Source organism: Gigantopelta aegis, chromosome 15, assembly GCF_016097555.1.
Source record: "Gigantopelta aegis isolate Gae_Host chromosome 15, Gae_host_genome, whole genome shotgun sequence".
NCBI classification, from domain to species: Eukaryota; Metazoa; Mollusca; class Gastropoda; order Neomphalida; family Peltospiridae; genus Gigantopelta; species Gigantopelta aegis.
Window position 1 is genome coordinate 7,049,309 of NC_054713.1, and position 17,500 is coordinate 7,066,808.

At 40.8% G+C, this 17,500-nt stretch overlaps 1 protein-coding gene across 1 annotated transcript; it reads right to left on the reverse strand.

The window, feature by feature from the left end:
* Positions 1–5,141: 5,141 nt before the first annotated feature.
* On the reverse strand, positions 5,142–8,267 carry LOC121390308. The gene is made up of 3 exons (XM_041522092.1): positions 8,250–8,267; positions 5,428–5,708; positions 5,142–5,334 (listed from the first exon to the last, which is right to left on the reverse strand). Exons 1-3 carry the CDS (start codon positions 8,265–8,267, stop codon positions 5,142–5,144), a joined length of 492 nt encoding a protein of 163 aa, XP_041378026.1.
* Positions 8,268–17,500: the final 9,233 nt, after the last annotated feature.

Consider the following 17,500-nt stretch of genomic DNA (forward strand, 5'->3'; position numbering starts at 1 on the left):
TTTCAACAGGCAAGTCCTTCACAACACCCATAACGACTGGTCCCGTCACAAACTTCGAACACAAGAAAACCTTATGTAACCGGACAACCATTTTTTCTCCAGTAACCGAGCTTAAAGCCAACTTATGTCCTGTATCTGAATTTTCAATACCAGCTAAACACTTTTGCGTTATCAGACTCTGACTACACCCGGTATCTCTATAGATTGATATTGCCTTAGGACACAACTCTTGTTTCACATCACAAACCATACCAGTGGACACATACGGGTTTACTTTCTCTGCCATGGGACTAACCATTAACTCTCTCGCTAACGGAGCTGACCTCACTAAACCGACCACTTGCGCATTATCGCGTTTCCTTTTAAAACAGTCCCCGATAAGATGGTTATCCTTTTTACAGTAACTGCAATGTGGACGAAAAGTTCGTGCATTGGCTGATAATGCAGGTCTATCCTTACTTTGCCCACCAGGTGCATTCCTTGCCTGACTAGCTGACCAACTAGATGACTCTCCCCGATAGTTACTTTTCCGGGGAAAAACCTGGCTGAAATTTCTTCTTATCACCCTGTTGTATAGAGCTACCCTGTACTGCCTGAGCCTTGTGTATTAACACGTAGTCATCTGCCACTATGCCTGCCTCCTCTATCTTTTTGACATCACGATCCTCTAAATGAATACGTAAGCTAACTGGTAATCCATTTTTAATGTCCTGTAAGATCAACAGCTCCCGTAACTCGGTATATGACTCTACCTGATGAGACACCACCCATTTATCAAACATCCCTGCCTTCTTAGCCACAAACTCACTATAAGACTGACCCTGCGTTTTTCTCAACTCGCTATACCGTAAACGATAATCCTCAGGTCGTAATTCATACGCCCTCAACACTGCCGCCTTAACTAGGTCGTACTGACTTGCTCGCTCATCACTCATTGAATTATAAGCTACACTAGCCTTCCCCTTAAACTTAGACACGGCTAACAATGTCCACTTAGACTGCGGCCAATTTAGCTGCTTAGCGGCCCGTTCAAACAGTTGAAAGAACATATCTACCTCCTGGTCATCAAATACAGGCACTGATCTATAAGCCTCCGACATGTTAAAACCATTTCCTGCCTCACGTCTAACTTCTTCAGTATTCAACTTTAACTCATGTTCCACTTTTAATTTTGCTAACTGGAATTCTCTATCCCTATCTCTCTCTCTCTCTCTCTCTCTCTCTCTCTCTCTCTCTCTCTCTCTCTCTCTCTCTCTCTCTCTCTCTCTCTCTCTCTCTCTCTCTCTATCTTCTCTCTATCTCTCTCTTCCCTATCTCTCTCTATCGTCTCTCTCTCTCTCTCTATCTAATGCACGTTCTTCTCTTTCGTACTCAAGTTTTTTAAAAGCTAATTGTTGTTCCACACTTAACTCATTTATCTCTATCTCTGGAACAATCTCACTGTCTTCCATAACAGGACTATCACCAAAAACTTCCTGGATAATAATTGTCCTTATATCTCCTAAGGTTTTAGCTGATGTTAAATCAATTTCTCGCTCACCCGCGATTTCAACTAACTCGGCCTTACGTGCTCGCTTAATCTCCACTACACTGAGCGTAGGCCTATCCAGCAAATTCTTATCCATGTTTAGATATGACGCACTTAATATTAATTAATTTTCTAGTGAACAACGTGCTACTTCTGGTTATTTGTAAAAATAATTTATAAAGCCCCCATTTACAAACAATACTTTTTTAAAATATGCATGTCCCGTTTCAGATCCGGGACGAGCGCCCCAATTTTCTACTCCTGTCACGGGGATTCTATAATACCCGTAACTGAATAAAACACGATTGTCCAAATATCTCTCCTAACTGTATATCTATTAGATCTCTCTGTAACAGGCGGTATATACCCGCTGTGGCTCGTCTCTAGGTATGATCAGAGATAAGAAAACAACAACAAAAACACAATACACTTTGGAATCTGTATTAACCTACGCTGACACATGTACAGCCGTAGTAGTTAATTAATAACAACAATAATAACAACCCAGAACTGATCACTTAATTAGTTAACCTCTAGGTGTCTAGGTTACACAATATGCGAATCACTTCACCGTGACACAACACCCACACGTGTGATAATTGAGAAACGCTTCCAGGGGAACTTAATTAATAAAGGAATTACAGCTCTATTCCTAACGGGTTAATTTTTAATTAACCCTAACTACTCCTTCAGTAACCTTGTAACACAGAATTAATACTGGTACCTATCACAATAAAGACAATAACCTACAGTTTACCTAGGTCTTCTAGGATGACTGGCTAAGCTTTATATTATCAAATACTCGTCTAATGTTAGAACAAAAAGTCTACGATTTACTTCGTCAGATGACCGAAGACACTGTCTAAAGAATATTGGTATAATACAGTATTAAAATATTTAAAGTAACATCAATCACATCAAGGTTATACAACAGAGCAGAAAAAAAAATATTTACCAAAGTCCAACGGACTACGTTCCCTGGGAGCCGTCCTTTTTCGTTCTCCTCATAACTCTAAAACTCTAGCTATTTATTATAAATCGAAATATCGCCTGGGGGTAAATCGCGGCACCGAATCTTATCATCTGATATTTCCATCGCGACCAAGCGGTATTTTTTTCCTCAGATCGTCAGACTTAATGTCGGCAGTTCGCTAGAGATTCCACGGTCGCGCAGAGGTATTACGTAACTACTGGCCACATGGCCTCCACACCTGGCTGGGTGTGTATTAGACGACCGTCGCGCAGAAGAATTACGTAACAAGTTGCCCACCTGGGCTACGTGCAATGAAACTGCACACGGCCCTCTAACACAATTAATATCGCCACAGGCGAAAACAAATTAAGAGCATGTACCGTCACAAAATTAATATGTGTAAATATATGTTTTATGTTTGATATGTTTCAGCTTGATGCCCGTATGAGACAGAGATACCCCGAGATGGCGCCACCAGAGACCGAGACACAGTAAGAGGGTGACGACGATGTATAGAGTACGGCCGGTGAGACCGAGACACAGACCGAGACACAGGCAGAGGGTGACGACGAGATAGAGAGTACTGCTGATGAAACCGAGACACAGGCAGAGGGTGACGACGAGGTAGAGAGTACTGCTGGTGAGGCCGAGACACAGGCAGAGGGTGACGACGAGGTAGAGAGTACTGCTGGTGAGACCGAGACACAGGCAGAGGGTGACGACGAGGTAGAGAGTACTGCTGGTGAGACCGAGACACAGGCAGAGGGTGACGACGAGGTAGAGAGTACTGTTGGTGAGGCCGAAACCTCTCCCACCGCCTCGCCCTCCACCACCGCCACCGGCACCGCCGCTCAGAGGAAGACGAGAAAGAAGTGAAAGTCAGGGGAGTCCTCATACGTGCAGGAACTGCAGGAGGCCCTAAAGTGGTCTGCAGAGCTCCAGGCGCAGGTGACCACGCGGATGGCCGGTGGTTCCGATAGCTGCAGCAGCAGCAGAGAGAGACACCAGTGGGGCGCATGGATGTCGTCGTCCATGCAGCCAATTCCCGACAGTCTCTAGCCATGGTGGATTCAAATTAACTTTATTTATTATTTTCTTTTCTTTCTTTCTTTTTTTTCCTCTACCTATCTTTCCTCTATCTTTCCTCTACCTTTCCTATACCTTTCTTTGCATTTTGTTGCTATTGTACACAGTACAGTACAGTACAGTGTACAGTACATTACAGTACAGAATTTATTTCAGAATTATCGCAATTAGTTCGTTTTCAAAATATTAAAATTGTAGATGTTACAATATTTTAATAAATGTTTTTCTTTGTACAGCTTCATGCAAGACAGTATGCACATGATGACTGACTACAAGGCCAGAAGTCAAGTCCTGCGGGAGAGGTGCACATTTATTTATTTTGTATTTGCTTTTTTTTTTAGTTCTATGCATTTTTCCTTTATTGTCCACAGTACAGCGTACATGACAGTACAGTACAGTACAGTACAGTACAGTACATACATTGTAGTATGAATTTGTATGAAAATGTGCTTAATTTAACAACATATTGTATTTGTATTCTGTTATGTAATTTGAGTTTGGAGGGCCGAGCCAGGTTCAGCAGAGTGTGGGGTAACTTGCTCGGTACAGCGGCCCCTCTGAGCCCCCACCGTCAACCCCGAACATGTTGTGGGCATGCTCACCAGACCCGCCCGCCCCTCATCAGTGGTCTGGAGCAGGGCGCCCAGTGCCATTCTTGAGGCACCACCACCATCACCAGCACAACGACCCTGTATGATTATGTCAGCCCCGGTCACACAGCCACCGGTCTGACTGCCACAGGCCACCATGCCAGAGATGACGCGGTCACAGTCTGCTCCGCCTGTCACCTCACTGTATGCGCCTGAGTTGAATACTGTGGTGGACACACTCCCCAGCATCGGTGACAAGTCGAGACTGTGCCACAGACTGTGCCATAGACTGTGTCAGACTGTGCTATGCCAGGGACTGTGTCACTTTAGTAATTTTATTTGTATAACATTGTGTTCTTGTATAAAATGTAATTAAGTGTACACTGTACTGGGGTGCTATATTAAACATGTTTTATTGTAATAAATGTTTGTATTCCAGGTGACCCCCCCCCCCCCCCCCCCCCCACCCACAAGAAATGTTGTACTTAGTCCGAGTCACACCACAAAGTGAGACCATGCGGTCCTGCCATGTCACACTGCCTGCTGGTGAGGAGAAGTAGTGCTTCAGGAAGAGGCGCTGCTCGTTGGCCGCCCTGGTGTTGACGTTGCCGCCCCTCACTTGTTGCATGTCATCCAAGTTCGCCCCCTGTCGCCAGGCACCCGGGATGACCTGTTTGTTGTTGTCCTGGTCAAAGAGGCCATTCTGCTCGTGTGGGTAGCGGACCCTCATGACGCTGTGCAGGCAGGTGCAAGCGAGGACGATGGACTCGACCGTGCTGGGGTTGTGCTTCAGCGTGGTGAGTGAGCAGACAGCCGAAACGGTTTGCCAGTATACTAAATGCATTCTCCACCACTCTCCTGGCTCGCGACAGTCGATAGTTGAAGATTCTCTCTTCATGGTCCATGTGCCGCCTTGAGAAAGGTTTCATCAGCCAGGTTCTGAGGGCGAATGCTTCGTCACCAATCATGTAGTATGGGGTGTCCCTGTCATCATGTGGTCTGGTTGTGGCCAGCTGATGCGGTCGGGGACGATGTGGTCTCTGAGGTCACAGTCATTCCAGATCTGCACATCTGAACAGGAGCCAGGGGAGCCGACGTTGACCCACATGAACTTGTAGTCAGCGTCGACCAGAGCCATAAGAACAATGGAGTTGTACCTCTTGTAGTTGAAGTACATGAATTCGCCCTTCTTTTGTTTTCTTATGGCCACGTGCCTCTCGTCCAGTGCGCCGACAGCATGTGGAAACTACCACCTGATGTTGAACAGTTCTGCTGCACCTCGCCACTCGTCTGAGGCAGTGGGGATGTTGAAGACCTCTTTAGAGTACTCTGCTACGATGACCATGCAGCCTTGTTTGACCATGTAGGAGATGGTGTTGTGGGCTAATCTGAAGGAGTACATCAGCAAGTTGTAGCTGTCACTAGTGGCGAGGTGCCGGGGAGTGACCGCAACTCTCAGACCAGGCGGTAGCGCCTTCTGGAACCAGGTGTCCTTCTTCTTTATTCTTGAGGTCAGCCTGTCCACCGGCTCCTGGAAGAGGAGAGGATCAACTCTGAGATAGTTCTTGAAGGCGGCCACATCCTCCCTCCTCTATGAGTTGGTGGTACTGGCCGAATTGTTCACGACGCAGGAGCCAGTCCCTGCAGAACATGGTGCGCGGGGCCCTCTCTCTTCTTGTTCTTCTCTCATCTTCCCTCTGGAGCAGCAGCATGTTTTGCTAGGGCAGCATTCGCCATTTGGAGATCCATGGTAGAGGTTCAACACTTAGGCTAAGCACGAACACATGATTTGAGGTCCTAGATGACGTTGTTCCACGTTTGCTCACGTTGTAGCCACGATCTGCCACGTTTCGCAACAGTAGCTAAACGTGGCGGAAAAAACGTGACACTCTGAACGGGCCATAAATGTGACTCTTTCATAACTGTCTATATTAGTTTTCTTAATAATTTTAGAATTTTAAATTGATGTTTATCATTATATTATACCTTTGGTTGACACACAACAGCTGATGTGGGTTGTTTACATGCTGGGGGTGTAGTAAAACATTCACGTATTCATTAATTCATGCCTTGTCATGATTACATGCAGAGAGCAGGGTGGTGTCAGTTTTGATAATTCAGCGAGAACTTGTTCCCCATCTGTGACACGTTGCTTTCCCTTTACAGCAAATGCATAAATGAGTATTTTTGACGGGAAATCTAAGAATTCAGTCGATATTCAAAACAAAGAAAATAATTCTTCCAGTTTTATTCGCATGTGTTCAGTTCTAAATTTGGCACTTGTTATACTTTTAGTGAATTAGTTATGTGGGTGTCACATACTATGTTCACTTCATAACCAGGACACTAGGGCATGTTCCCCAATCACAACAATTTCAATCACCCAACCCAACTTATATACATACATGTTTGCTGCCCATAACAAGTGTCATAGACAGTATAGGTGCCACTCACAAATATATTATGGCTATGCCAAAGACCATGTCTGTATGTAGGGCATATTCTTCAAACGTTTTGGCAGTGCAGTGCCTGGCATCAACATCTGAACTCGTACAATGCCTGGACTATTTCTACTCCATAGAGAATAAAAGATCAGGACACAATACTGTGAGTGCAATTCTGCTTCTAAAGGCGATTAATATTTACAAACACATACAAGTACAGAAAGAAGATCCCTTGCTGCTAATGGAAAGATTAATATTTACAAACACATACAAGTACAGAAAGAAGATCCCTTGCTGCTAATGGAAAGATTTCGCAGGTTTCCATTGAAGACTACGAGTCAAAATTACCAAATGTCGATGATTAATAAACCAATGTGCTCCAGTGGTGTCGTTAAATAAATCAAACTTTAACTTTTAACTTAAAATTCATCATTGTGCCTTTAGAACCATTTCATATACATATGTTGACCTAATTGGACCCTATTTGGCCTCAATTTGACCACATTTTGACCTCTAGGTTGCATTTTCAACATGCAACCATATTAATTTTGAAGAGAAACGTGTAAGCTATCAAGTTATATCAGTTGTTTGCTTTTAACAAATAGGTTTATCAAAACCATTTTTAAAGGCCTTTTCTGGAATTCGCCTCCTTACTACTTTCAATTAGCTTATATTAGATTTTAGCCTACATACCCTCAGCGATGTTATTATCCACGCTCATATATAAGGACAGACTCGATATTATTAACATTTGGTTAGGGCTGACTATGTAACACGTGTGTTTTTGTCATACATTGTCATTGTAATATTGATTAAGAATAAAGGTAGGGCCAACAAGAAATGAAACTGTAGACGAGGAAGTTAAAATATCGATATGTATACGCACACTAGTATTCTGGCCGTAAGAGAGCAATACGGATATTTTGACAATACCACGGCATTGGCTATACCAGTCGTGGTGCACTGGTTGGAACGAGATCTAGCCCAACGGGGATCGATCCTAGACCGATTGTGCATCAAGCGAGCGCTTTACAGCGTTCCCTCATGCAAAAAGTACTTTGCTCACATTTTGTTAGTACTAAAAAAAAAAGAAAAAAAAAAGCCGCCGTCTAATGAGGAACAAAATAGCCACGACTGGAATTGATTGATTGAATGAATGAATGAATGAATGTTGAACGACACCCCAGAACGAAAAATACATCGGCTGTTGGGTGTCAAACCGACTGGAATTGGAATATTCAGGGCCGTACCCTGATCAAAATCCTAGGGGATGGGGCACTACTTTTTATAAACAAATGAAACACTATACAAAATAAACCCTGAGATGTGTATGGAGTAAAAAAAAAAAGAAAGAAAAAAAAAAGAGGTGAGCTTCTCAGAGGGGCAACTGCGATTTGGGCATATCGACCATATATGATTATTTCATTGCGGCTGGCCGCTTGCGATTTGGGCATATCCACCATATCTACCATAAACGATGATTTCATTGCGGCTGGCCGCTCGCGATTTGGGCGTATCCACCATATACGATTATTTCATTGCGGCTGGCCATATCCACCATATCTACCATATACGATTATTTCATTGTGGCTGGCCGCTTGCGATTTGGCCATATCCACCATATCTACCATAAACGATGATTTCATTGCGGCTGGCCACAGCGTTTTGCAGACTAACGCATCCAGTCTAGACGCTCTCGTTGATGATTTGCTAGCCTAATCGCACACACGCGCCGCAACCAGTCTATATGAGCCTGTAAAGTGCACATTGTCGCAAAAGTAAACCCTGTCACGGACAGAACTCTCTGACGGAGGTGCCCACGACAGGCGTGCTTGAACAGTTATGTGATGGAAGCATGGCAAAAGTTACCCACACCCATAAAAGTAAACGAGTCTGACTTACCAGCTACATAATCGGCACGCCAATCAGAGCAATCACAATCAGAGCACAGCTGAGAAGTCAGAGACCGAGTCCGGGGTGGACGTGCCTGAACCCTTGTGGATATGGGCATGTTAATTGAGTTCCCGATTGCCGAGAGCTGCCACAAGTGACAGAAATGAAAAATGTGCAAATCATCAGTGGTAACGATATTATATTGCTCTTTCTTCGGTGGGTGTGGAGAGAATTCAACCAATCAAAACAAAAGACACTGAATGTGGTTAACCGCGACCAATCAAAAGAGTTGTCCCGATTCGTAGTTAACCGGGACCAGTGAGATTACTGATAGGATGTGCTAAGTTAGGAAACAGTCACGTGGTTTAACTACGTAGAGAGGGTGCCTATGGTAAACTCGTGTCACATATAATTTGCAGTCCCCTGGATTTGCACTCCCAAGTCAAGATTATACGTAGAATAAGCACCCCCTAGTGCATATTATACATGTAATATATACTCCCCCAGTGTATGTTATATGTATAATATGCACTCCCTCTGAATAATATGCACTCCCCCAGTCTATATTACTCGTAGGTTATAAGATTTTTTAAGCACTCATATAATATTTGTTTTAGTGTTTATATGGCCAGTGCACTTTGTAAAAGTTGATATAAACCTCAGTGGCGAATCTAGATGGATATATGTACCAGGGGCGGACCCAAGGAGGCCATAACGTTCCTGGATCCGCCCTTGCCAATTTGCAAAATAAAAATAATAACTCATCATGTGTGGTGATCGGATGGATCTCAGAATATCTTCACCCACCCCTTGCTTCCCATACTTCCGATTAATATGACAGTAATTATGTGGAGATAACATTGCAAAGCTTGGTCTTAAACAGATTCATATTTTAGAACCAGAAAATCATTACTTCAGACCCACCAGTTAAGTGTCACCTTGTATGCCCATCATCATTCCTGCATTCTGTGTTAATATCAGGGATCCGATATTCACAACCATTGTTTGTTTTAAAACATTTATAATATTTTAAGAAAAGGATGTCGTAGACAATCTGAAAGACAAAGGAAGACAAGTGACCTTACAAACGATTTTCCGTTCAAAATGGAAAATTATTATACTTAACAAAACAGAAGAATAATAATCAAATAAAGGTAACTTAATATTGGTGCATGCTAGAAACATATATGAATATCAGCATATAAATCAATAATATACACATGTCATAGATGTATACTATAGCTGTAAGTAACGATACTAACGTAATGTCGGAAATAGAATAAAACTGATTTTCGTCGATTATGTCTTTCATATTAAACTGACAAGTAAATATTTTGTAAATATATATTTAATGATACTCTACCTAATTTAGCATTTAGTTGTTTGGGTTGTCATTGATGCACAAGGTGGTGTTTATTCTTGAAATTAGAAGACATATGTCAGTAAACAGGTGATTTGTGCCCTTTATTGGAAAAGACTATAAAACCTTCTCTTTTTTTTTCTCTTTTTTTTTAGTTTATTGCCCCAGAAATATGTTATAATAGTGTCAGGGTTGGGGCCCTGGTTTCACTACCTTACAGAGTACATAGCAAACAATATACTAATATATAAAAAAGGAGCAGTGACAAAAGTGGAAATAAAAAGAAGATTGAAAAGAGAAAACTTAAAATGAAGTTATAGATATACATGTACTTCCAAACTGGCGTCATACTTAAAATTATACACGTAACAAAAGTATTAAGTGTCTCAGTGTGGCCTTCTAGAACTTTTAACCATGGTCCCCAATTGTCGTCGAATTCTGTATGTAAACAGTTTTTGTAATATATGTATTTTTCTATTTGTAACTTATCTTTAATAAAATTGTTGATACCAGTTTCATTTAGTGTACCTTTTTTGTAATTTTGATTTATATATGTAATATTTTACGTTAACAATTAACCAGTTTACAAATATATGTTTACTATTTATAATTCCAAATAAGACTGTGTTCCTATTCAACTGGGTATAATCACCTTTTTGTAATAACCATTTTTCTATAATACTCCAGAGTTCAACGACTTTAGGACAGTCATACAATAGATGCTGCAGTGTTTCTGGTTCATGTGAACAAAAGTTACACATACTAGAATCAATAAGTTTTATTTTATGTAAAAAGGTATTTGTTGGTATAATTTTATGTAAAATCTGGTACTGAAACCACAACAGCGTCGGGTCTTTCAAAGAGCAAAATGGTAAACTATAATATTTCGTCCATAATGAAGAGGAAAAATCACACCCTTCTGCTGAATATTTCATTTGTGATGTAGGAACTATAGATGATTTATTTAGTAATTTGTAAAAGATTTTACTTCCCAATTGGTCTTTTAGAAAGAATTTAATTTTCGATGGAAATATTGGATTTTTGCCTAAATTGAATGTTTGGTTATTTATATTTATTATATTACGCATAAAGGATTTGACAGGCGTTAATAACGAGGTATATTCTAAAACATTTGACCTTATGTTATATTTAGCTTTGAAATAAAACAATTTAATCGACATGTTTTAATTTCATTGCTGTTGCAATATGTGAAGAACCGTCTCTGACGATGTTTTACCCCTATCCCTCTCCAAAACAAAATATTTGTAGACATTTCTAAGTAACTTTTGAGCCAAACTGTCAAGAACCATTCTGAGTGTGTGATCTATTATACCTGTAATAAAGGTGCTATGTACATGTATTAAAGGTGCTATCTCCAAGTTGCATAATCACAGCTATTGCAAATATTTTTTATAAAAATTAAATTTTGCTTTAAACTTTAAAGACTACACCTTCAACTATATGCCTATAAATGATTCTAACAACATAATTTTATCTACTAGTAGAAAATACATTTTTTTATTGGACAATCTTTATCACAAACAGATGCTCACATATAACTATGATATAGCACCTTTAAGTGGTTGCAAGACTGTGTAAATTTCTAATGTACTTATATTGAATTTATATTCACTAAATATGCTGATCATAATTAATAATTTATGCTGCAATTCAAAATATTCAGTTAACTTGCAGTTTTAAATTAAAACTTTGTTCACGGGTAAATGAAATTGACATATGTCAATCAAAATGTGTTATAGTCTGTTCCAATAAAGTACACAAATCACCTGTTTACCGACATCTTTCGTTTAATTTCAAGAGTAAACATCACCTTGTACATCAATTGGAGCCCAAACAAGTAAATGCTAAATTAGGTAGAGTATCATTAAATAGATATTTACAAAATATTTACTTGTCAGAAAAACATAATCAACGAAAATCAGTTTTATTCTATTTCCAACACTACTTTTTTTAATCATGTATACAATTTACATTTATAACGTACACATTCATGATTATCTCGATTCACAAGGGGCGAACCATAGCCCAGTGGCAAAGCGCTCGCCTGATGTGCACTCGCTCCAGGATCGATCCTCGCCGGCAGGCCCAATTGGCTATTTTTCGTTCTAGCTAGTGCACCACGACTGGTTTATTAAATGTCATGGTATGTGCTATCATGTCTGGGATGGTGCATATAACAAAAATATCTACGTAAGGACAAATTTAGCGGTTTTGCTAAATCTAAGACTCTATGTCAAAATTACCAAATGTTCAACATCCTATATTCGATCATTAATACATCAGTGTGCTCTAGTAGTGTTAGTGTGTTTTTAAATTGCACAAGAATAGGAGCAGTGAGTTGATGTTATACAATTTATTACGTTCAGCGCGTGCTAATAAATATATCATTATTATACACATAACCTGGAACTCACATTAATTGTTAAACATCTATTAGTATTAAATTTATACGCCATGTTCATTACTATACATATCATCTACACTACCAATTCGTTATTATACACATAATCTAAACTCCACATTCATTAATCTAACTACACATAATCTAAACTACTCAGTTAATTATATTATTATATAATTCGTTCATTATTATACACATAACCTACATTACGTATTAATTACTATAGATATCATCTACGCTACCCATCCATTAGTATACGCATAATCTATACACACACACACACACACACATTCATTACTATACGCATAATCTACACACACACACACACACACACACACACACACGCATACGCACCCACACTCACACGTAATCTACACTCTACATTCATTAATATATACTCTGTCAAAAAAGAAACGTATAGGCGAAATATTCATGGAATTATCTTTTTAATACAAAGTGGCATAATTTCGTTATTTATGATCGTATCACAATAAAATATAACATGAGTATGTGACAATGTTCTTGCTATGGACTGACAGCAGTGGCGGCGTTTTCGTTACCAAACAGCGTTGCACGAGGGCGCTGAAATCAGTACCGTGTGTGGCCACCAGCAGCAGCAATCACTGCGCGACATCTCTTTGGCATAGACTGAATGAATCTCTGAATCCGGGTACGTGGAATCCTAGCCTATTCTTCCTGCAGTGCATGTGACAGATGCAGAAGCGTCTGAGGCTCCGGGTCACGCTGGCATACACGTCTGTCCAGTTCGTCCCATAGATTCTCAAATGGGTTGAGATCTGGCGATCTTGATGACCATGGCAGCACATTAATGTTCTCATTCTATAGGAAATCCATTGTTACACGTGCCGTATGTGGTCTGGCATAGTTCTGCGAAAGAGTTCTCTCTGTCGATCCAAACTGGGAAGCATGTGACGGCGAAGAATTTCATCCCGGTAGCGTACAGCTGTAAGGTTGCCTTGTACGAACACAAGTTTAATTCTGCCGGCTCCCCACATCATGACACTCCCTCCACCGAATCTGTAATCTTGCGCGACGCAGTTGTTGGCAAAACGTTCATTGCGGCGTCTGTAAACACGTTGTCGTCCATCACGTTGCTGTAGAAGGAAACGTGACTCGTCGCTAAACCATACGCGCCGCCAGTTTCGCTAGTTCCACCCCTGTACATTCGTGCACCAGCGAACACGTAAATGCAGATGTTGACGTCGCAGGACGGGGCCAACATACGGTCTCCTAGCCCGTAAACCAGCTTTTCGAATTCTGTTCCGAATTGTTTTGGCAGACACCCTTCTCAAACCAGGTATGCGTCCAGCAGTGTTCGTTGCTGTGGCAGTTCGGTGACGCAAGTGCAGAACGCGGACGTAGCGATCTTGTGCTGCAGTTGTTATGCGAGGTCTTCCACTTCTGGGCCGGTCTTCAGCTGATTGAAACTGCTGGTACCTGTCCAGGAGACTCGTAACTCGTCTACGTCGAAATGGAAATGAGGCATCATTGCGACCATTGTAGCTTTAAATACCCATCACAACCCCAATCTTTTCCCTGAGTTTCACGTGCATTCATCAAAATCTCTCCATTTCACGCCGATTTCCTGGAATTGTCACACAACGTGCCACAACGTCCGTTAAATGTCTTTTAGGGTGCATTTGGGCATGCTTACCCATTCCAGGAAGATTAACAAACATGGTCCTTCAGCAACATTGTACAAAACCGCCCAATATTTTGTAAAATCAAACACTTTTCGTCTTTCCCTATAACCTATGCGTTTCTTTTTTGACAGAGTATATATATATATTCTACGTATATTATTATTAAAAATATTAATAGATGTAATCTCCACTCCCCGTTCATTATTATAGATATAATGTCCACTCCCCGTTCATTAATATAGATATAATCTCCACTCCCCGTTCATTATTATAGATATAATCTCCACTCCCCGTTCATTATTATAGATATAATCTCCACTCCCCGTTCATTATTATAGATATAATCTCCACTCCCCGTTCATTATTATAGATATAAGCTATACTCCCTGTTCATTATTCTAGATACAATCTATACTCCCCGTTCATTATTCTAGATATAATCTATACTCCCTGTTCATTATTATAGATATAATCTCCACTCCCCGTTCATTATTCTAGATATAATCTATACTCTCCGTTCATTATTATAGATATAATCTATACACCCCGTTCATTATTATAGATATAATCTCCACTCCCCGTTCATTATTATAGATATAATCTATACTCCCCGTTCATTATTATAGATATAATCTATACTCCCCGTTCATTATCAATATTTTAGCTAGGATTTTAACACGGCAAGGCGCTAATTTAATTATAGCGCATTTATAGCGCGAAAGTAATATTTTAAGGCATGTGCTGCTTCTATATAGTTTACTAACTTTTTTGCGGGGGTAGAGAGGGTGGAAGCGACAAATCTATTATTCTTAAATTGAGATTTTTGATGGAAAAGTACCTTCATGGCCGTAGTAAAATATATTGTACCAATTCACTAAATATAGACACAATTTAGCCATAATTGATCATTAAAAAATATCGGATCACCTAAAAATACAATCCTATGGGTTTTTTTTATCTATTGTGTAGTATCTATACTATTTAATACCATCAACAAAGGCAAAATACAATAAATATATTTACAAATGCATTTAATTTCTAATACTTTAAAAAAACGCTATTATTATTAGGTCAAGGTCTAGATGAATTTCATTAGTATCCTTTTGCAGACGAATAATTTATAATTGATGTAATATACAGTCCGTATGCATTATTATACTGTCACGGGGATCCTATAATACCCGTAACTGAATAAAACACGATTATCCAAATATCTCTCCTAACTGTATATCTATTAGATCTCTCTGTATCGGGCAGTGTATACCCGAGTGGCTCGGCTCTAGGTATATCAGAGATAAGATCTTATATAAAGTATGTGTAATATAGCACGTTTAGTTCACTAGAAAACACAACAAAACACAATACACTTTGGAATCTGTATTAACCTTACGCTGACAAATATATTTGCCGCAGTTAATTAATTACAACAACAATAATAATAACAACCCAGAACTAATCACTTAATTAGTTAATCACTAGGTGTCTAGTTTACACAATATTCTAATCACTTCACCGTGATACAACACGCACACGTGTGATAATTGAGAAACGCTGCCAGGGGAACTTAATTAATAAAGGAATTACAACTCTATTCCTAACTGGTTAATTTTTAATTAACCCTTAACTACTCATTCAGTAACCTTGTAATACAGACTTAATACTGGTACCTATCACAATAAAAACAATAACCTACAGTTTACCTAGGTCCTCTAGGATGACTGGCTAAGCTTTAATAATTTTAGAACAATGAAGTCTACAATTTACTTCGTCAGTTTACCGGAAACACTGTCTAAATAATATTGGTATAATACAGTATTAAAATATTTAAAGTTACATCAATCACATCAAGGTTATACAACAGAGCAGAAATATATATTTACCAAGTCCAAACGGACGCGTTCCCCGGAAGCCTTCCAATATGTTTCTCTCCGATATCTCTAAAATCCTATCTATTTATTACAAAAACCGAATATCGCCTGGGGGCACATCGCGGTACTCCCCCTATCATGTGAATTTTTCACAGCGACCAAGACGACATTTTTTCTTAGATGGTCAGACTAGCTGTCGCCAAACCGCTAGGAAACAAGGTCGTAAAATAGAACTCGCGGAGGTATTACGTAACTACTGGCCGCATGGCCTCCACACCTGGTCTGGGTGTGTATTAGGGGGGTACGGTCGCGCGGAGGTATTACGTAACAAGGTGCCCACCTGGTCTTAAGTGCATATTGGGAACAGCTCCACCACCATCGCGCAGGGGTATTACGTAACCACGCCGCACACAGCCCTCTGAAACAATTAACATCGCCACAGGCGAAAAAAAATAAGAGCATGTTCCGTCACATATACATATAACCTACACTATATAATGACTGAGTCACATATCCACCGATTCGGGAGAAGGCCCAAACTTCGAGGAGAATTTTGAAAAATCTCACAGCGGCTGCAAGGATTCCGTAGCTATCATGCGTGTGCCTTAGCGTTCTTTCTCGCTGTAGAGCGCATCGGAAGCGTTTAGCGCAGATTTAAAAGTTCCCGATGTGTCGTAGAAATGTTTACTGGCCGTAAGCCCGTAAACACGTCGTAGACAGCATCGCACGGGCACCGCACGGGCCCAGTACGGCATCCGCAACATTCATACGGATGCCGTACGGTTTTGGGACGGAATTTCGAGCCCCTCAAAAGGTACGGCACCCATACGATTTCCAAGATCATCGTACGAGTATCTTACGATGTCCGTGCGAGTCCCTCACGAGCCCCATACGATGTTTAAAAATCGTACGGGTATCTCAGGTACGCTAAGATTGTCTGTACGGGCGCCGTGCGGCTGCTCTTTAATCGTGCGGGCGCCGCATTGGGGCTGCCTGGCGCGGTACGGAAAGTTTGTTTTGTTTAAGGACACCACTGGAACACATCGATTAATTATTCATCGGCTATTAGATGTCAAGCATTTGATTATTCTGCCTCGTAGTCATCAGAGGAAACCCGCTACATTTTTTTCTAATGTAGCAAGGGATCTTTTATATGCACTTTCCCACAGACAGGATAACGCATACCACGGCCTTTGTCCAGTTGTGGTGCACTGGTTGGAACGAGAGAAAACTCCATCAGCTGAATGAATCCATCGAGGTGGTTCGATCCGGCGACGCAAGCACCTCAAGCGATCACTCAACTGACTGAGCTAAATCCCGCTCGGGGCGCGGTTCGGCGTCCGGAGGAATATCCTGCGGTATCCTTGCAGCTTACACACGGGCGCCTCGCGATTGGAGCCAAGAAAACTTCAAAGGGCACCGCTCGGGCCTCGCCGACTACTACACACGGATGCCGCAGACCCCTGCGATAACCCCGATTTCCCGAAATCTTAGAAATCCGCCGTTGGTAGAAAAATTCGTACGGGGCCTGGTGGATATGTTACTATACCATTATTCAATTACTATACACACCACCTAATCTATCAATTAATTATTATATGTATAATATACACTCCGCATTCATTATTATACACATACTCTACTCTACGCTCAATATTAGACAAATATTCTA

Excerpts from the sequence above, each read along its gene's own strand:
- LOC121390308 (XM_041522092.1), bottom strand. Across the intron at positions 5,335-5,427 it reads GAACTGTTCAACATCAGGTG|GTACAACTCCATTGTTCTTA; the intron begins GTAGTTTCCACA and ends CAACTACAAGAG.